A 20732-nucleotide genomic window follows, 5' to 3' on the forward strand; every position below is an offset into this window, starting at 1 on the left:
CCACACGGCAGTAACCAACCACGTCCTGAGGTTGTCACGTCTCTGGACACGTCCCTCGAGGCCAGCGTGAGCCACGTCATTGCAACACAGCACAGTAGTGCAAAACGATACATTTTTATTTGTTCACAGTTAAACACAAGCAACTGCCTTGACATTTTAGAACATTCTAAGGACAGCAAACCCTTTCGACGCCAGTCCCCACTCATGTCCCCTTGAAGCTCACGTTTATGGCAGTGGATGTGGGTGGTCTGACATGCTTTTAAGATCGAGGCGGGAAGGTTTAAACCTTTTGACAAGAGATGACTTTTTAAAAGTTAACTAAAAGCAGTCAGTTAAAAAAAATCTGTTTTTCAGTGATGGGACTCCTTCACTGCAAGTTAGCCACACACACTTGCTCCATGGTTGAGTTATAAAACTAGATTTATGACAGCAAAACCTGTCCCTCCATAATGTACTTATGGTCCTAGAGGTCTTCTGAAAGTGACCAATGATGCTTCCGAGTGCAAAGTCCCTGGCCACCTCCTGCACGGGGCAGGGCGCGCCTGGAGGCGGGGGAGGGGGTGGTCTGGGGCGTCTCCCACGCTCAGGGGCCCCGCTAACCTGTGCCAACGCGCCCAGAGGACGGGCGCTGTCGTGGCCCCGGGAAGGGAGGCGCGGGCGGGCAGCCCCTCTGCCTCCTCCGCTCCCGTCGCTGCCGACAGCAGGATGGGCTCTGGGGCCCCGCCAGCCAGGAAGGCGTCCCCACGGCCGCAGCCCCTCCTCTCAGGCACGACGCGCACAGACCGCGGGACGGTGTGGGAACGCCAGGAATGGCGCGCTCCCTCGGGGCGCCAGAGTCGCGGCCGGGGACACGAGCCACCCGGGACAAGGGTCACAGCAGCAGCCTAGGGGCCAGGCCCCGACCTCAGCCCGGTCTTTCACCGCTAGAGGGAAGCTTCGTCGGGGCCACCGGTTCCTCTGCAGCAGCGGCAGCGTGCTGGGGGCGGGGCCCACGGAGCCCTGGATGTAAACAGGTAACGGGCATCTTCACACCCGCCGCGTGTCCCAGGAGCACCTCAGCGAGGGAAAGCGCCGAGCGCCCCGTGCCGAGCTGGGTCACCAACAAGACAGCCCCCCACCCCCGCGGGGCACACGCTCCGGGGAGGGAGCTGGCTGCTCTGGGGGTCGCTCTGAAGGGAGGGCGCCGGCCTCTGTCTCCGCACGAGAGGGTGGCACGCCCCCCCCTGCAGATCCCAGGGCCGTCCCCTCTGCCCACGCCCCCGCGCTTCCGCCCCCGCGCGGCGCTCTCGCCCGCTCCCCCTACTTCCTGTCCGCGCCGGTGGTCTGTCCCGGGCGCAGGGAGCTCCGGTGCGGCCGCGGGAGCTCATCCGTGAGGTTCTCTGCACAGAACGGCCTGCGGTCCAGCTGCCGGGTCCTCGCGTCGCCGCGAGCACGTCCGTCGCCCCCCACACAGCTGCTGGTTCCACCTTCCTGCACCCGAACCCCAGACACTCCGCGTGCCCCTGCACCTGACGGCCAAGCGTGGACGTCCGCTCTCTGCTGTCCTAGCTGCCCGGGGTGGGGCGGTGGCCGCGCCGGCCGAGGTGGCCCGTGGGCAGACTTTGCGTGGCCAGCGGCTTCCGGGACCTGGCCCTGCCCGGCCACCGTTCCCGTCTCACGAAGCGGTCAACAGGACGTCTGTCCCGGCTCCCGGAGCAGCGCCGCTCCGTCTCTCCCCTCGCAGGGCCCGGCACGAGCCGTCAGCTGCTTAGCCCCAGGGCTGGGCAGTTTTCTCTCCCGCAGACCCGATGCCGAGCCCAGGGAGGTCCCGTCGGCCCAGCCGCCCGCCTCCCAGGAGAGCTTTAAAGCCTCTCCCCCCAGGAAGCACCTTCACCCCCGGCCCCTGGACCCCAGCGTTCCCGTTCGGGGCCGCGCTTCCCTCCCCACAGCAAGGCGCTTCGCGCATCATGGCAGGGCCTTGTCGAAGCTTTGTCAAATCTTCAGTTCACGTCTGATGCAGGTCCGCGCGCTGACGCGCAGCAGGCCGAGCACGCTTTCTCGCGGGAGACCCTGCCGCGCTCTGCCCTCCCCCCACCCCCACCCGAGTGATACTGTAGTGACCCTTTAATGACTTCGTGCTGCCCACGAGGCAGCCCCCGATCTTCTCCCGGTCGGGGCCCACCCCAGTTAGTTTCAGGTGGGGCCAGGACGCTGGCCAGGCGGTGTGCTCGGCTCTGGGCAGAGGCCATCCAGCCTGGGGGACACGCACGCCACAGCCCCGTGAGCCCGGGCGCTGCTGTCCCGCCGCTGCCTGTCCCCAGGCCGAGTCGCAGGACCTCCTCTACAGTCACTTTCCACCCTGAAAAACGCCTGCTGACTCTCGCCAGGTTTATCAATTCCAAAACCAAGCAAAACCTGACCACCGAGCCCTTTGCAACAGAAAAGTCTAAATTTCTGGGCTGGGCAACTTCCCTGACTCCAGGCCTCGGCTGCCAGCCTTGGCTGAACAAAACCCACAGCCCCTGAGGTCCCACAGAGGCCGCGCGCAGCTGCTCTGGCCCAGCCGGGCTGTCACGCTGAGCAGACGGACACCTGGACCGGAGTCGCATGCCAGGGCTCCAGTGCAGGGCCTCAGCCCGCTTGACCCCGCGGCCTTCTCCTCTCCTGCATCCCTACAATGTGCCCATTACAAAAGCGCTCTCCTTTCTGTATGTGGGCCGCCCTGCTCCTGCCTGCCAGTGAGGGACGAGGCTCCGATGCAGCGCTGGGGTCTCAATCTCCTGGGCCTGGGAGGGGTGAGCATTTGGAAGGGTTTCAACAGTTACTCGGTAACATCTTTCTCTTTAGTCTGCTCTTCTTCCCTCTCTGAACCTGAACTAGGCAACCAGAACTATCCGGCTTCCACAGGTGAGCTGAACGGGCGACGGGATGCTCCCAGGGACATGCACAGCAGGGCGGTGTCATGCCTGGGGACACCTCACACAGGCTAGCACGCGTGAGTCAGGCCGGTCTTCTGCTCACACTGCCTCGATGACATGGAACCTCATCCTCGAGCCCCGCCTGGTGAAGGCGGCCAGGGATTTGCTGCCACACTTGAAAAAAAGGGACTCTGACCTGGCGTGCCGGCAGCCCCATGGGCAAAAGACTCCACACTGCCGCGTGAGTCTTCTCCCACCTCGCGGCTGATCCCTCTACGTGGGAACTCCGAGAGCGGGCAGGAGCAGGAGCGCTCTGGCTCCTCCCCACCAGCCTCTCCTCACGCTGCCCAACACCAGGCAAGAATTCGCAGGCTTCTAGCGTTTATTTCAGGAGCAACTGTCAGGCTCAGATTCTCTGCCCCCGCCAGGGTCCTGACCAGTGTCACCTGTCCTGAGTGCATGTGGGCAGCTTGCCTGTGTACACACACCAGGACTCTGCTGGGAACTGCTCTGCCGTCGCTCACACGTCAGCAGGCGTTGGCATCGCGCTGCCTGGGGAGCTGGCCCGTGAACATCGGAACTGGTATAAAAAGCGGCGACCTTCTTGGTGGCCTAGAGCCCACCTCCGCAGGGCAGCTCTGACAGCCTGAGAAACAATGGTCACAGACGCTCTGTGGAGGCCCTCGGCCCGCGGAGCCTTTCTGCCGCAGGGCCACAGAGCAGCAGAACCCCCGCGCGGCGCGCGGACACACAGGGGGCAGGCGGTCAGCCCCAGGCTCGGCCAGCTCAGCCCTGCCCCAGGGGGCAGCTCCTTTCCACGCGTGTTCCTCAGGTAACCATGCACGCCCCCACCCTTCCGTCCTACAGCAGCAGGTGGCCCCCACCCACCGGCCTGTGGTCAGAACAGTACCAGTTTTCTAGCAAACGCCAAATAAATAAGAGGTAGTGGGGAAGCGGACAGTGTTCCCAAAGGGGACCCGGGTCTCCCCAGGGCCAGCTCCGGGCTTTTCCAGCAACAGACCTTTGTTCACAAAGAACCTCCTGGGGAGGTGATCAGAACCACCAGGAGAGCGTAAGGGCGACGCCACTGGTTTTCTAACCTGCTGATTTAGATGCTCAACTTCAGAACCAAAAGCAGCACAAAAGTCTCCTAGGAAAGCGCTCGCATGAAGGTGTCAGCCTTGCACGCCGCCTGCTCTGGGAGGGCAGACAGCACGTTCCCCGGGTGCCACCTGTCACCAGGCTAACGGGGAGCCAGCCCAGCTGCGGGGGCTCCAGGGAGGAGAGAGGTGTGTCAGATTCGAAATTTGGCCTCATATTGCACTGGTTCAAAGGACGTGACCGCTGGGGGAGGAAGAAAAGAGCGCCGCTGAGGAATGCGAACTGGCCCTGGGATTAGTACACACGGCTAGGTAAGGGGTGGGGTGGGCATTCCAATACCATATCCAGAAACCGGTCCTCATTCCGTGAGTTGTCCAAGGCCCCACATCCCACTCCACCGCGGGAGCCGCCGCACAAGCCCCGGGGCAGGAGCGCTCGGAGACAACGCCCGCCCGCCGGCCTGTGCCCGCCGCACGCAGGCCAACACTGACCGCCTGGCCTTAGCTGTGTCCGGGATGAGCCTCGTTGTAGTCCATGATGCGGAGTTGTCCAACACTGTCTGGGTTCGGGGCACAGGGGAGCGGGCTGTCGGGGTGCAGGGGAGTCTTGGCTTCCAGGCCCGAGTCTTGACCCAGCTCTGCCTTTAGGGTCTCAGAAAGGCTACTGACAGTCAGGCCGTCCTCGTCACACTGGCTCTCGCTCTTATTACGAAATAACTCTCGAGCCTTCATGCCCAGGAAGCTTTTGGAACTAGGAAGCGAGCCAACAGTCGTGGGGAGGCTGGCAGGGGGCTCGCCCACGGCGCTTTCCCAGCGGCTGCTGAGCGGGCCGGCCCTCAGGTTCGGGGGCTTCTCCGGGGTGGAGGGCTGGCTGCTGCTGCCGCCCCCGCCTCCTCTGCCAGGCCTGGGGGGCCGGGCCTCACCGTTGCGGCCAGAGGCCCCTTCCCTGGGCCCCGTCACAGAATCCGAGCAGCTGTCATTGCAGCAGCCAAGCCTGTAAGAGACCGGGGGCAGAAAAGCGCGGCTGATGGTGGCGCCATGCTGAGAGGCGCGGGGCTGCTCACACCGCCGGGCGTCTCTGCCAGCGGCCCCCGCCGGTGGGCAGAGGGCTCAGGCACGAGGTCTCATCAGAAGACTCCTACCTACATCACCAACAGGGCCATCAGGCAGCAACCTTAAACAGGGACGCTCCCCGGGGCCATGTCAAGGGGCTCGGGGCCAGGGAAGGGAATGCGGAGAGATCGGGGCACACCAGGCGTGGCTGCCTCATCAGGTGGTGACAGCTGTGACCCTTGCCACACAGTCCTTGTTCTGTCCTTGGCAACAGTGACAAGGCTGCTGACACCTATTCTCTGTTCCTACCTTTCTTCCGCTGCTTCCGCTGCTTCTGTCTTTACATCTTCAAGTTTTTTCAGGAGGCCATCTTTCTCCAACCTGCCGTATAAGTCTAAGATCTTCAACTCAAACACCTGGGTGATCCTTTTCTGAGCCTCATACCTGCTCTCCGCGGCCTGCAGCTGCCCTCTGAAAGACAGACCAGCAGAGTGGGAGGCCTGCGGCCTGCCCAGCACAGCGCCACGGGGCCCTCCCGATGGCGCTTACCTGGCCTGCAGCTTGACATCCTCCAGGTACTTTTTCTGCTCCAGAAGAAGGTGGTCCTTTCTGGCCAGCTGAGATTCCAGTTCCAAAATCCGCTTCTGGGAGGCATCAAGCCTCTGACTCTGCTGGAGCACGTGGCTTCTGTTCTTTTCTAGCTCCTTCCGATAGGCGGCCTTCATCATCTCCACTTCCTAGGGAGGGGACAGTGTTATCAGGTTCAGACGGTGGGCACGCTGTGGCCGTGCCGTGGCTGCGGGAGAAGCCCCGCTAGTGGGTCCTGAGGGGGCCCTTTGCTGCCCTGCAGTGCAGCATCTGGGGAGGGCGCTGCAGGGGCACTAACCTGGGACCCTCCCAGAGGAAACATCTCAAACGCAGACAAACATTCTGGCACAGAGTCACCACAGCGTATTTAAGGAGCAAAAATCTAGGAACACCGTTAGGTCTCACGTCAGGGAAACATGTAATTAAGTAAATTAAAGTACCTCTTGTACTTGTAAGCTTTTATTTTTTATTTTTATTACTTATTTATTTTATTTTTAGAGAGAGGGAAAGGAGAAAGAGAGGGAGAGAAACATCACTGTGTGGTTGCCTCTCACCTGCGCCCCCAACTGGGGACCTGACGTGCACCCTAGTCATGTGCCCTGACTGGGGATCGAACCAGCGACACTTGGCTCGCAGGCTGATGCTCAATCCACTGAGCCACAGCAGCCAGGGCCTTGTAAGCTTTTAAAAATGATATGTGTCACTAAACAGATGAGGAAGCAGACTGTAAAACCACGTGAACAGTACAATCAACTGAGTAACACACACTCACGAAACGGTGAAGGCGTGAAGCCAACCTTCAGTGGCCCTATCAGCCCAGGGGACCTGTGGGGTCATTTGTTTTCTCTCTACCCCTCTCCTCTCTGCTCAGAGCAGCTCGGGGAAGCCAGAAAACACAACCGAACAAGCAGGTCTCTCAGGCAAAGCAGCGCCTGCAGGTCCGGCGCCCAGACGGGTGTCACTCCCACCAGGCCAATGACCAGCCTGCCACGGCCGGAGCCAGCTGACGCCCCGGAGGAAGGGACACTGATGGCCAGGAAAGACGTGGAAGAACCCTTTTCTAACAAGCACGTGTTACATTTGTGTTGTGTGTTTACTGTGGAAAACATGCATGACAAAATCTACCCGTTTGTTTTTTGGAAGAAGATGATATGCCGTCAGGAGCAGGGAGGGGCTCCCACAACCCCGACGGCAGCTAGTCCTGGGCTGACCAAAGAGTCCCTTTGGTTTTTTTTGTAAAATAGAAGACACATTTTTCATTTTCACCAATAACTTGACTGATTTGGATATTCTGAGTACGTCCGCTCTCTCCCGCTATTGGCTTCTAGCAGGTAGAGGCCAGTGGGCTGCTAAACACCTTCCAGTGCATCAGACTGCCCCACTGCAGAGAATCATTTGGTCAAAATGTCAACAGTACCAAGAAACTTCACAAACCACATCTGTCACGTTCAACCAATCACAGCACCTTCTCCATACACTGCACAGAGCTTTTTTCGTGTTTCAGTTGCATTTCTACCTTTCTTGAAATAAAGCAAAACACGCTGAAAATGTTGCGCATCTGCTTCCATCTTCAATATTAAAATGGCTGCATAAAAATTCACCCATTTTGATAAGTTTTTTTTAAATGCACGCTGATAGGACAGCTGTCACAATACACTAACACAAATGCTCCGAATGACGCTAAAGACAGCTAAGCACTACTGGAGCCATCTTACAGAAAAAATACATAACGGACCTTTTGGTCAACCCATAGGACCAGCAGCGGCGGCGTGGGATGCGACTGCCTGAAGCTCTGAACAGGGCACCAGAGCATGTGGCCATTCCAGCTGGGCCTCCTGGCCCCAGACGTCAGCACAAGTTAGGGAACCACGCAGACCTTTGTCGTAAGTGACAGCAGTGACTGATGAAGACACAGACAAAGCCCATAACGAGGGAGGGCCATGTGCTCTCACCGGTCCTCACGGCCCCCGCATCAGGCGCTGCCCCCACACCTACCAGCTATTCCTCACCTGCCTGAACAGGAGGATGCCCAGCTCTAGGCCCAGGGACAAACCCTCGTGGTACCAGGTAAGGACTAGCTACCGACGACGTGTGACACAATCCTGGCCAGTAATGAGGGTGGGGATGCTAGTGAGTGGGTCCAGGACAGGTTTCTCTGCAGAGAGACCCACAGGAAGCTACGCTCTCCCTCCCCCAGGACATCAAGGTGTCTGCGTGTGACCACGGTCACTGGCACACACCTTGCAGCCATGAGCACAGCGAACCCAAGGGCCAGGTGGATGGGACAGATCAGCAGTGAGAGCGTGGAAGGACCCAGACTCCCTCCCTGCTGCTGTCCCCACGCTGCTGACTTGACCTCCCAGAGCACCCTCTCCAGTGAGATGGTGGAACTGCTGTTGGTAAGCCCGCTGGTGCTTTTGTGCTGCCCACGACTGAAGACATCCTGTCCTGGGTGTGAGCTGTGTGACGGCCCGCGGGCTCAGAGGGGCGCCCGGGCCCCGCGCAGACACACAGAGGCCGTCCGCCCCTGCCTCTCTCAGGGGGCGTCAGGGTGCGTCTGAGCAAACCGTCAGAGGGGCCCGTCCCTGTTTCCCCTTTCTTTTTCCAAAGCCATTATACTTCCAAAATAAGTGACGGCTGGTTTCTAGAGAAAGTTCCACACCTCACTTCCCTCTAAAGGGAGTCGGAGTCTCAGAGCGGAGGAGCTGAGAAACAAGGACTAATCCCATTATAAAAGCTACATCTCTCTGGTTCTAAGACGACTCTCTATACTTGGCCAAAAAGATGCTTTCCAAAGCGCAGGCACAAGCAGCCCCACAAAGAAACCCCGTGTGTGACGGAGAAGTTAGTGACAGCAAACATCTGAGCACCTGCCATTAGAATGCCATTCCTAACTCACTCACCACAGTACCTGAGGCTATTTATAAAGTGACATAAAACTTCTGTCTCAATGCCACTGGGGAGGCACTAATTAACGTAAGACCATCCCAATGCTGGCCTTGTCACCAGGACTAAATTCAGTGTTGAGAGGAAGGAAAACGTGCCCACCAGTGACGCCCACAGCCCTGAGAGCCGCGCTACAGAGCCGGCTCCCACCCTCCCTCCCGCTGGGGCAGGACCAGGGCAACGCTCTCCTCACCCACTCTGTACCAGTTCCCACCAGGTGCTTTCCGGACACCGGATTGCACTTCCAAGCAGCCCAGCCCGGGAAACAAGCTCTCGGGACGGTTGAGCAGTGCCTGGATGGTGATGCCAGGGAGAGGCAGGAAGGGACACGAGGCCCGCTGTGTCACCTGCTAGGCAACGACTCATAAAGCAACTCTGGGACCTGCTGCGGAAACGGTGCGGAGTCCTACGCGCGTCCCGGCCAGGGGCTGGCTCCCGCACACAGCCTACCTTGCTGGTGTCTGAATGCTTGTTCTGCAGCTGCTCCAAGTACAGCTCGTTGACCTCTCCAAGAACCAGCAGCTGCCTGTTCAGGAACTCCATCTGCTGCTGCACCGACTCGCTGTTGGAGAGCTGAGCAGAACACACGGACACGTGGTGAGGGCTCCGCAGACGGAACCAGCGGGAGCACAGGCGGTGCGGGGCAGACCCGACAGCTCCCGTGCTCTCAAACTCCCTGGCCTGGCTGGTGCGGAGGAAGGCAGCGGGGGCGAAGGAAATGGGCAGAAACGCACTTCAGAACTGTGCTCGCCAAGGGGGAGAAGCGCTGCGCGCCATGCCAGAGGTGGCCGCTGCAGGACGGCAGGGAAAGAGGGCGGCAGGCAGGACGGCAGCAGGACCTCAGTCCGGGGGACAGAGCCCCGGGGAAGACTCACCCGTCCCCAACCGAGTGACCTCTAGCAGTACAGCGAACCCCACACAGAGGGGGCTCGCAGCTCAGAAACCTGAGCAGGTTGCGCACCTGCGCAGACACGGTGTGGGGGGAGAGCCCCTGGGACCCTGGACCTTGCCAAGTGTCCCCTGGGAGGAGGGGCAGGCTCGCCCCGCTGGGAACCCGACACAGACACGGAAGGCACCGGTCCCGCCGGCAGGAAGGCGTCAGCGGGGTGGAGGCCAGCCCCCGCGCCCTCACCTTCTGCGACACCTGGCTGAGCAGCAGCTCCGCGTGGCACACCTTGCTGTTGGCCTTCTTGAGCTCCAGGCGCAGCTCCGCGGCCGCGCTCCTGCAGTCCTCCAGCTTCGTCTGCCGGAGAGACAGCGCGCGGTCAGGGCGCCGGCAGGCAGGCGGGCCCAAGCGCCGCCACAGCAGCCTCGCTCCGCAGGGCGCCGCCAGGAAGTCATTCTTAGTTTTAAAAAGGCAGCGACGGCCCTGACTGGTGGGGCTCAGTGGGCTGGGCGTCGTCCTGCCAGCGGAAAGGTGGCGGCTTCCGTTCCGGTCAGGACTCACGCCTCACTACCCCCCTTCCCTGCTCTCTGAACATGAATAAGGAAAACCTTTTTCCTTTTGAATAAGTTTTGGTGGCTTTCTGAGTTCCTGATTCGTTTAGCAAGGGGAAGGGAAGGCCTCAGACGCCCGGTTCCCAAACTGCACCTGAGCCCTGGGGCTGCAGCAGCAAACTCCCAGGGCTGCTGCGGGAGGTTTTATTTTCAGGGGAACACAGCGACACCTGTTGGTCACCACGTGCGCCCCTGGCTGGCGGTGTTTCGGTTTCAGTGTGGCTTGTCCCTGCCCATGGATGACGTCATCTCTGCGGAGCTGGGCTCGGGCGGTCAACGGGATAAAAACCACCAGGCGAACACCAGTGTGAGACGGGACGTGAGGGGATTCTGGGGCCTCGGGCTGTGCAGTGCCCGGGAGGTGCACCCGCAGCCCTGGTAAGCAACTGTGTCCTTTAAAAACAACTTAAACTTACATGTATTATTTCAAGCAGGTACTAAGTATTAGGACAGCTACTCGCCAGGATGTTTGTTTAGATCTACTTAGTAAGCAGGACTGTCACGTGCGTGTCTTGGCTGCGGGGCGCCAGGAAAGTGACGCAGGAAGGGACCTACGAACCAGCAGAGCTGGGACCTCTGCCCTGTGCAACACGGGCTGCCTGCAGCCCAGCGGCCACGGCCGCAGAGACCGAAGCAGCTCGCCGGCGTGGGCACGAACGGGGCGCCGCGGCCGTACCTGCAGCTCCTGGCTCTGGTTGTAGAACTCCTCGCGGTCCTGCTGCAGCTGGCGGATCTGGCCGTGCAGCTGGCTGACAACCGTGTCCCGCTGCGCCTGCAGCTGGCTGTACCTGGCCTGCTCCTTCTGCAGACTGACCTTCCATATCTGGATGTCTTTCTCTTGTAACTTCAGCTGGTCTTTCTATCAGAAGCAAAGGGGTGGCATCGTTTTAGCTGCCTTCCCACGCGGGCAGCCCCAACGCAAACACCTTACCTAGGTGGCAGCCGCCCTGCTACGGCAGCTGCGGCCCAGCCCTGACTGCAGTCTAACTGGGGTTAGCACACTGGTTACTGAGCGGCACGTTAGCAAATGGACACGGAGCTGCTTACAGAACTTTTCTCAGGGATCAGCTTGCTCCCGATACCTGCAGAAGTCTAACCACCGGCACTGCTATGGTATTAAGGCCACTAAAATGATGAACATTTACAGAACGCTCACCTTGTGCCCGTCACTGAGCAAGTGCTACACTCCTGTCATGTCACAGACGAGGTGACAGGCTCCAGGAGGCTCAGTTAGTGTCCTAAGTAGTAGAGCCAAGGTCCAACCTCCACGACTCATGGCTTCACAACTGCGCCACAAGGGCGGGGCCATAAAACAGCTTCAGGAGAGCTGGTTTCACATTTCGAGAAACGAAGAATGCTCTCGCTCTGTCCTCGCCACAGCCAACCACAGACAAAACGTCCGTGGTCCCCACGGACTCCAAGAGCTGCCAGGGAGCTCAGAGATGCGCTGCTCACGTGCTGACCTCAGGGACAAGCGGCCTGCGGGAGCCTCCCAGGGAGCCGAGCGAGGGCCGGAGCTCCGACTCGGCTCCGGGCAGCTCTTCACAGACCACGGGGGACCCCCAGCCCCGCCGCCAGCCCGCAGCGCTCACCATGGCCGCGTTGTGCTCCTCCAGAGCCGCCGCTCTGATCACCTTGCGGAGGAGCCGCCGGTTCCGGACGGCGTGCTGCTGCCTCTTGAAGCGCTCGTAGAGCAGCTGGTCGTGCAGCAAAAGCAACTGGTTGCGGAGCGCGCGGAGCTCATCTGAGGGGGGAGAGCCTGGTTTTAAAGCAGAGGGAGGTGGCAGAGATGCCTCTCACGCGTCATTCCGTCCAGCGCCCGCCCGTGGTCCGTCAGCCTCAGAAACCAGTGCTCTAAGGGACACACTGCCCCCAGGCGCCCAGGTCCAGCCAGTCGCCAGGAGACGGAGATATTCACCCCCTCGCTCCCCTCTGCAGGACGGCCAAGGGCACAATGCGGGGCAGCTCTGTGAGTGCAGTACTCACTCTCCCCACAAACTGGACCCATATGCAGACACGCCTGACCTTCCTTCTCTCCCGTCCCTGGTAGTGTCCCCCCAGCACGCTCCCGGAGCTATTTACTTCACTTGGGGCTCAGCACAGGGAAGCCCGCGTGGGGCCTGCACTGTTTGCAGTTCTCCTGCCAGGTGCACGGAGTGCACGCTCTTTGCCACTTTTGAAAAGTAGCGAATGCTGACCCTATAACACCTGAGATGCTCTTTAGCCCGACGGACAGAAAGGCAGGAGCCAAGGGGGATTTCTGCTTCCTACAGGGCCCGCCCTCAAGGACAGAAAAGGCAACAAGCAAGCAGGATCCATGTGGGCTGCACTGGAGCTAAAGAACAACTTTACCTCCAAAGTGGGTCCAGTCGACAGACTTGCTGGGTAAAGACAACCTAGGAAGACAGGTTTTGAACAGCAAAGTCACTGAACTTACCTAGAAAAACCGTATCTGGACTTTTCATGGCAGCAAGGTCAGCTCACTTCCTCGTGGCATAAGAAAGCCCCCAACTCCAAGCCCACCTGGAGTCAGCAGGGGAGCCTCACAGTGCACATGAGGGGCCAGCGCCCCAAGGTGTGTGGCCCGTCTCCGGCGTGGAGAGGCCCCAGTGCCAGCCCACTGCGCACCTGCGTGTCTGCTCCGCGCTCCCAGCGGCTGGCGCCCACTCACTGAGAGCTGCCTGTTCTCAGCCCTGCTGAGCTACCTGGGGAGGGCTCTGCGAGGGGACGCTCCTGTCACTGAGTTTAAAGGAAAAGTCGGTAATTTACCTGGGCCTATTACACCGAACTTCATACGAAAAGATACCTTAAATATTACAACATGTCAAATTCTACCTTAGATTATTAGATAGAGCAAAGTGAAAACATCCCCCCCCGAATGTGTTGAGAAATGCAGGATTCACACTTCCCTTCCCCCTTTGACAGGCTGATAAAAGAAAGGCTGAGCCCTGCCCAGGTGGCTCAGCTGGTTAGAGCGTTGTCCGCACACCAAAAGGTGGCAGGTTTGGTCCCTGGTCAGGGCACAGAGCTGGGCTGTGGATTTGATCCCTGGTCGGGGCGTACAGGAGGCAACAGATGGATGTATCTCTCTCACATCGATGTTCCTCTCTCTCTCTCTCCTCCCGCTTCCTCTGTCTCTAAAATCAATAAACATATTCTCAGGTGAGGATTAAAATAAAGAAAGGTTGAAACTTGTCTCTGACAGATTGCTAAGAAACCATGTGTGCCACCCAAGGGCGGGGCCCCCCTGAACTTGCGTTGAAAGCCTCCTGATGTTACCTTCCGCTGAATGAACTCCCTTAGCAAACAGAAAACCACCTGCAGCTAGACAGAGAGGGACACATGCTCCTAAACGTGAAACACTGCAGCCTCACCCGCCAATGCTGAGCCAAGGGGAAACCTCGGAGTCCCTGCAGAGCACAGTGGCACCAACAGCCCACATGCGCAGACGCACGTGAAAGTGGAGTGCTACATAAGGAGGGTCCGATTCAATGCGCAGGTCTAGCGGACACACAGTCATGTACGCGGGAAAGTGACAGACTGGGGGGCATCTGACCGAACAGCAGGAGCGGCGGCCTCTGGGAGAGAGCACCGCCCGCCCGCCCCCATCTCCCAGCCCAGCCGGGGGCCGTGGGAAGGCGGGGCCCCCCAGCGCCTTACTTGCTCAGCTCCTTGCTGTGCGCGTCGGCTCCCTGCTGGATCAGCCTGTCCAGTATCTCCAGTGGGGAGGCAGAGGGCATATAGTCTTCCTCAGCATTTCCTCTCACTTTCTTTAATAGTTCCTCAGTCTTCTTGCTGATAAAATGATGGGCAGTCTTTGGCAAGGCCACCTCGAAAAGATGCTCGTAGAGGGGGGGCTGCCCACTGCCGAAGCCCAGGCCCCTTGGGGGCGGAATTTTACAAGGGCTGGGAGTGAGGATACTGGCCTCCAGAGGGGCCTGGTGACCCCTGCTCCCAGCGGGGCCTCCGTCGGCGCCTGTGCCGGGCAGCTCTATGGGAGTGAAGGCTTGCTTTGGTGTGTCGGGTCCCAGCTTGTCCAGGGAGGAGTTGGAAGGCTCAGGGGGCACCGTGGAGCCCTGGACACAGGATGTGGTGGAAGGGGTCTTCCGTGGGCAGCCTGGGAGACTGTCCTGGTAGAAGGGAGAGTCAAAGCCTCCTCGAGGAACCAGAGGCTCAGCATCAGCCGTGGCGATCTCAGACAGTTCCTTAAATATCGCCGCTGAGAGGAGAGAGGGCGACAAGAGACCCCGCAGTGAACAGGCCATCTGGGGAAAGCCAGGCAGTGCAGGGTAGCATGCTGCCACCTGCCACCCAGAGAGACAGACACCAAGCGGCGCCCCTTTATCTGGCATCAGACCCAGAATAAAGCTCCCATCTTTCTCCCCCATGAGAATAAAACCAAGCAAGCCTGGGGCGCTGATGGGCAAGCCCAGCCCCAGGGCCTCAGCGCCTCCCAGCGACCTCGCCGAGCCCAGGAGCCCAGGGACGCTACCTTCTTCTTTCTCCTTCTCGATGCTGTCTTCTTCAGAGGCCAAGTCGCCCAAAAACTCGGGGAGATCACGGAGAGTGACAGAGCCTCTGCTGCCAGAGTGTTCCTCTATAGAGAAAGCAGCGCAGCTCAAGTCAAAGACAGACACTGGCGCCGCCACACTGCGGAGCAGCTTCGGCTGTGACAGAGGCTGCCGCGGGGACTCTTCCTGCTGCCCAGCACACAAAGCCGGGAAGGGCTCCCCTAGGGAAAGCTCAAGTGCTATCAATAATCTAATTAAAGGGGCCAAAAAACTAGCCCCACAGAAAATAAAATTCTCTGTTCTTAATGCTCAGAGAACAGATAAAACCAGTTGGACCAGCTCAACACACAGGTCCTTCACTGCGACAGGTTAACCCTTCCTGTGCTGTTATTATTAACTTGGCCTCTAGGATGAAGGACAGGTTTGTGATCTCCAGGCTTCAGTGCCCTGCAGCGCCCCAGACTCCCCCTATTTCCACACACAGCCTGCCCGGCAGAGACAAGCAAGGCCCATGGCCACGCCGACCTTACCTGGTCCTCGGTCGTTCGGGACGGGCTGTTGCCTGTGCAGGCAGGGCCTTGCCGAGTCTGCCTTCTCCTCCTGAAAAGACAGGCCCCATTCACACCACGCAGCAAAGGCCATGTGCATGCTCCCGGACGGGAGAGAAATATCCCAAATGTCTACCCTTTTAGATTATCGAGTAGTTTAAAGGTTAGCCCAAGGGTTTGCAAACTGCTTGGTCTCAGGATGCCTTCATATTTTAAAAACCAATGAGAACCCCAAGAGCTTTTGTTTATGTGGTTACACCTAGTGATAGTTACTGGATCAGAAATTAAAACAGAAAATTTGAAAAGTCATTAATTTATTGAAAAATAACCCCTTACCTGCAAACATAAATAACATGCATATTTATTAAAAACAAGAACAAAAAACCCCCTCTGCTCCCCTAACCCAAACCACATGAGTGAGGACAGCGGAGCTGCTGCCCACGTTTGCGATCTCTCTACTGCCCAGCTTTCGTGGACGGTAACTGGCCTCTCACGCCTGCCTCTGCCGTCAACCTGGTGCCATACGGCGTTCTGGCTGACGTGTATAAGGAAGTCTGGGCCCCACAGATAAGTACTGGTAAAGGTATAGTAGCAGACTTTTCAGATACCTGTGGGTAACCAGCCTTCATATCACAGCCAAACCTGACAAGGGGTTCTCTATTAAAGGGTTAGTTACGATGTGAAATCTGAAACCATGGCCATTAACTTTTCACACTGTGTATCATCCGCTGGCCTGCCTGTACCCTGAATGCACCTTGCACCTATGCGGGAATCTACATGCGGGAATCTACAGCATCATGCTTTAGACATCCAGCAAATACTGGTTCCCCAGGTTATGCAGATACGTTGAAACATTTCACTGTACAATATTGAAAACTCAAATGATTAACCACACTTCCCGAGACATTTCAGTCTTATCATGAAAGTCAAGGGGAAGCTATCAAGCTTGTGGGGGCAGACACCAATATTTTAATATTCTAATTGCACCTGAAAGTTGAACTTCATCATTGGCAAGAAGTACTGTCAGTTGTTTATCTTGAAGTGACAGGCTCAGTTCATCATTTAAGAAACTGCCAGCCCTGGCTGGTGTGGCTCAGTGAATTGAGCGCTGGCCTGTGAACCAGAGGGTCGCTGGTTCTATTCCCAGTCAGGGCACAGGCCTGGGTTGGGGGCCAGGTCCCAGTTGGGGGTACACGAGAGGCAACCACACATTGATATTTCTCTCCCTCTCTTTCTCCCTCCCTTCCCCTCTCTGAAAATAAATAAATAAAATCTTTAAAGAAAAAAGTAAAAAGAAAGAGACTAAGTGCTGGACGTATACTCAGGTCTGAATGACCCTAGTTTGTCCCTTGGTTGTCCTTTAAAACGAAACCGGCACCCCGTGAAAGCAAGCAGCTAGGTCAGCTCCCCACTCGGATCAGGGCCTGGATCACCGCCACACACTGCTGAAGTGTGCTTCCTCTTTACCACAAAAAATATTACACATGTGTGGTGCCAAGGCTGAGACTTCATGAAATTAGTAGTTTTTACTGCTTTCTACAGAACACACTTTAGATTAGCTGTTCTTGCTTGTTTTCTCCTTCTAGACTGAAAACCCATGTCAGAGGAGAAGGATGCATGCCCACCAGGCCAGGCGGGCGCGGGCTGTGGCTCGTGACAGGGGCCAGCCATTTGTTGGCCACTGATGCTCTACCATGAGTTCCGTGCAGTCGGGGGGGTGTGGGTGGGGGTGGGAGGGAATGACAGCGCTGGGTTGCTGTGAAAGGACTTCCGACCTAGTGGGGTCCCAAGGGCTCTGGGACCCCAAGGCAGCTGACCACACTTGAAGACCCGCTGGCTGGCCTGTCTTCAAATGCTCTGGTTCAAATCCATCCCACTCCAGGCCCAAGTTCTGTCTGGCACAATGGGCTTCCCCAGGTGGGCCTGTAGCCAGGCCTGAGCGCGGGCAGGGGGCCAGGCTTACCTTCCGGGGGGGCGTGGCTGCGGGCTGGGGGCGGGGCACGTGCACAAAGTCGTCCGCGTGGCCGAGTGGGGCTGGAGGAGGAGAGGTCGCGGGGGTTCCCAGGGGCGTTCCTTTTCCACCTGCTTGGAGGTAAGGATAGAACACACGGTCACTGAGCCCCATTGTTAGAAAAGCCCATTACTGCGGAGAAAGCTGCTAGAATGACTTCCTGGGGACCTAGGCCAGGATTTGTTTTAGCTTCACTTTAATGTTCTGGAAGCCCCAGAGGGCTGCTTTAAGTGTCAGCAACAGGTTTACTACTGCAAGTGGCCGCCAAAGTCACTGTCAGATCAAGAGACAGTTCCTGGTCATAAAAGGCAGGCCCAAGTAACCTCCCAAGTCCAACCTAAGACACACGTACCAGTTGCACCGAAGACTTTACTGTAAGGGTGTGGGAAGTCAGACGGGACAGCGCCAGGAGAAGTGGGCGGGGTGGCCATGCCACAGACCACAGAGGGGCTCCAGAGCGCATCCTTGGAAGTGAAAAGGCACGTCAGCAGTGAGGCACGAACACCAAGCCGCCCAAGGGTCACAGCCACTACCAACGGTCCTTCGGCCTGGAAAGGCATCTTACCAATCTCTCCCAAGCAACAAGCTGCATTTCCTAAGCCTAGACCCCAAGAGAAACCCAAGTGGGTTTTGTCAACATAACACACCCTTAAAGGTAACTTTCTGAAATGAGCAGGGCGCGAGTTTCCCAGACCGTATGCTAACCCCTGACCCACACCGTCAGCTTCAGCAGCGGCAGCGAAGCAAGCGGGCACACTACCGGGCACCGTACTTGCGATGGCTCTGTTGACAGCCGCGTCACGGGGGAGCTCAGAGGTGGAGGCAGCTGCCCTGGTGTGCTGGACAACACCGGCCGAGCCACGGAGGGAGGGGTGGAAGTCACGCCCCCTACGGAGAAGGGGAAGAGCATGCAGTGTTAGCGTGTGCCTTCTGATTATTCTGAAAACAAAGTGTTGTCCTCTGCACCTTCAATAATATTCAGGTCTCTGCATTTAAGAAATACTTGAGGGGCCCCTGACACCCCTGGGGACAAAGGAACATTTCAAAGCACTCTGCAGAGACACAGCTCAGCAAGGCCTGCTGCCGGCCGGGTTTGGGACCCCTGAAAAGGCGCAGCCAAGGGCCCCTCCGTTGGGAGCTGCCTACAGATAAGCCTGGGCTCTCACACTAACCCAGCTCTGAACTGTCCCCTCACTCGAATGTGTCAGGGCCACCGCCCACAGAGCCTCACTGGAAGCGTCTGAAAAGCAGATATGTTCCCTTATGAGGTGGAGCCTTAAATCCACTTTCATCCTTAAGCACTGAAGACACATCAGGCCTGCTGGCATGCGATCCCTCAGGGAGGAGCTCAAGGACATGGGACTAAATTAAACTTGAAGAAGGAATTACTCAGGACAAAATGGAGGCAAATTCAAATTTAAATATTTGGGAAACAGCTCCTAGGAGCTGAACTAAGTCTCATTCTAAGAAAAGAAAAGTCAAGTCAAAAAAAATCACCCCCGCTTCCCAGAGGCAACGGGGTGGCGCCGAGAAGCACCCCATCCCTTTACCATAGCTGCTCTGTGCGTCAGTGCGAGGGCTGGCGGTGACCATGGCGGAGCGGGGGGCACAGCGGGCTGAGCGGGGCCGAGGCACAGGGCAGCCGTCCTCACACGAGGCTTCCGTGGGGTCCAGAGAGACTTTGGCACACTCGACCACAACGTCGTGGGTTTCCAACTTCTTCCACCTGCAAAAGGCAAAGAGAGTCAAGAACGCGAGCCGTGGCCTGCCAACGAGCCACAGACACAAGCGCGCCAGCTCCAGCAGGACCACGGCCGCGCACGGAGCGGCATCCCACAGGCCGAGGTCCTCCCCACTTAGAGCAGCCATGTCAAGTTACCAGAAACTGATCAGAAAGAAACGCTTCATCCACAGAAGACTAGGCATCACCTCCAAAGAGAACACAAACTATCCAGAGTGGTCACCGGGGGAAAACCTCCTGTGGAGCAAAGGTAACCACGGAATCGGGGCTGCAAACCGCCACGGAGTGAGCCTGGATGGAGGCCTCCCCGCCACACCTCGGACTCTCGGCCGTCCCTAGACCACAATGCAGTGCAGACAGACTTCAGCCTAGAGAAAGTCCTCGAGGAGAGTTAAAGAATTGTCTAAAGGTTCCTGTTACGTGAGCCGCTGTCACTGCTAAGCATGTGGCCTGTGGAAACAGACACACACCGGGATGCACGCCAGAGCTCAGCAAAGCACGGCCCGTAACCCAGAGTCCAGCCAAAGAGACACATTCTGCAGAGGAGAAATTAAAGGCCGGCCTTCAGCAGGTCAGTGACCCCAAAGAGTAAGGGAGGCCCAGGGGGACTTTCTGGGCAACAAAAACATTCTTCTATTGTGACTGCAACTTCTGTCAAAATTTAACAAAACTGAAGAATTTTATTGTATCCAAATTATACCTTACTAAAGTTGATTTTTAAAATAATGCTTTCGATTTCCAGCCAAGACGGAGGCCTAGACAGACATGCTTTGTCTCCCTCCACAACTAAGAAGGAACACAATTACCTCAAAACTAGAGACAACCAGTAGTTCCAGAAAATCAAAATGCATGGAAGTCCAGCAAACAAAGATATAAAGAAGAAATACTCATCCAGATAGGAGCGACAGCTCTACCTAAGACCCAGAGGCAAACACACACAGGAGACTTCCGGCCCAGACAGAGGCCTAGACTGACACGCTCCGTCTTCCTCCACGACTAAGAAATACAACTACCGCAAAACCAGAAATTATCAGAAGTTCCAGAAAATAAGTGGAAGTCCAACGTATGAAGTTACAAAGAAGTGGTGTTTGTCCAGACGGGTAGGAGGGGCGAAGCCGGGGCGGAGAGGTCAGGCTGTGCTGGCGGCGGCGGCAGCGGGGCGGCAGTGAGCACAGACGCCCGTATTTAGGGGGAGACGAGAAGCGGCTGAGGAGCACCCCCGGCTGCAGACCAGACCCACCAGCTCGCGATTCCAACACCGGGGAAGGCAGACCCCTGTTGCCTCGGACTGTGAGGCCCGGAGGGGGTGGGGATGGAGGAGGAGGCTCCCGGTCTCTCAGCAGAGAGTGAACGGCAGGAATCCATCTTGGGCCCCCGCCCCCACACAAAGCGCCACAGCGTGGTGAGAAGGGTCGCTCAGTAGTGACACATGCACGGGGCTCCACCCCCTATAGCGTAGGAGGTGTGACAGCCCTGCCCAGGAAGCAAAGGTAAATACAAAACTGTGAGGATGGCAGGGATAATGACAGAGATCCTGGTGACGCTGCTGACCAGAAAGCAAATACCTAATCTAACATCTCAGCAGATAGGAAATCGTTCTGAGGCTCAGTTCAGAGCTTTGGTTATAAGACAGCTTACAGACCTCACAGCAGATCTTAAACAAGACGGGGAAGGGACGAAGGCTAGTCCTGCTGAAATGAATGAAAACACATACGAAACTAGTGGTGAGGGAAAGAAAACCAGGGATCAAATCAACAAATTGGAACACGGGGAAGGAACAAACAGTCAGCCAGTGCAGAAAGAGGAAATGAGAATGAGGAAAATGAGGAGAGGCTCAGAA

General features: G+C 57.6%; 1 protein-coding gene across 1 annotated transcript in view; it reads right to left on the reverse strand.

Moving 5' to 3' along the window:
* Positions 1-2965: 2965 nt before the first annotated feature.
* TSC1 (TSC complex subunit 1) overlaps positions 2966-20732 on the reverse strand; it is a 43657-nt gene continuing 25890 nt past the window's right edge. The window contains exons 9-23 of the mRNA XM_090274940.1: positions 18702-18877; positions 17924-18039; positions 17504-17615; positions 17104-17222; positions 15123-15192; positions 14574-14678; positions 13742-14300; positions 12434-12477; positions 11674-11825; positions 10758-10940; positions 9717-9827; positions 9035-9157; positions 5600-5787; positions 5360-5521; positions 2966-4991 (exon numbers count right to left, since the gene is read on the reverse strand). Of these exons, the coding sequence (XP_090131066.1) occupies positions 4499-4991; positions 5360-5521; positions 5600-5787; positions 9035-9157; positions 9717-9827; positions 10758-10940; positions 11674-11825; positions 12434-12477; positions 13742-14300; positions 14574-14678; positions 15123-15192; positions 17104-17222; positions 17504-17615; positions 17924-18039; positions 18702-18877 (2713 nt within the window). The 3' untranslated portion in view covers positions 2966-4498. The remainder of the gene's footprint in view (positions 4992-5359; positions 5522-5599; positions 5788-9034; positions 9158-9716; positions 9828-10757; positions 10941-11673; positions 11826-12433; positions 12478-13741; positions 14301-14573; positions 14679-15122; positions 15193-17103; positions 17223-17503; positions 17616-17923; positions 18040-18701; positions 18878-20732) is intronic.

The sequence above is a fragment of the Furipterus horrens genome, unplaced genomic scaffold, assembly GCF_987537825.1.
Source record: "Furipterus horrens unplaced genomic scaffold, mFurHor1.1.pri manual_scaffold_4, whole genome shotgun sequence".
Classification (NCBI taxonomy): Eukaryota; Metazoa; Chordata; class Mammalia; order Chiroptera; family Furipteridae; genus Furipterus; species Furipterus horrens.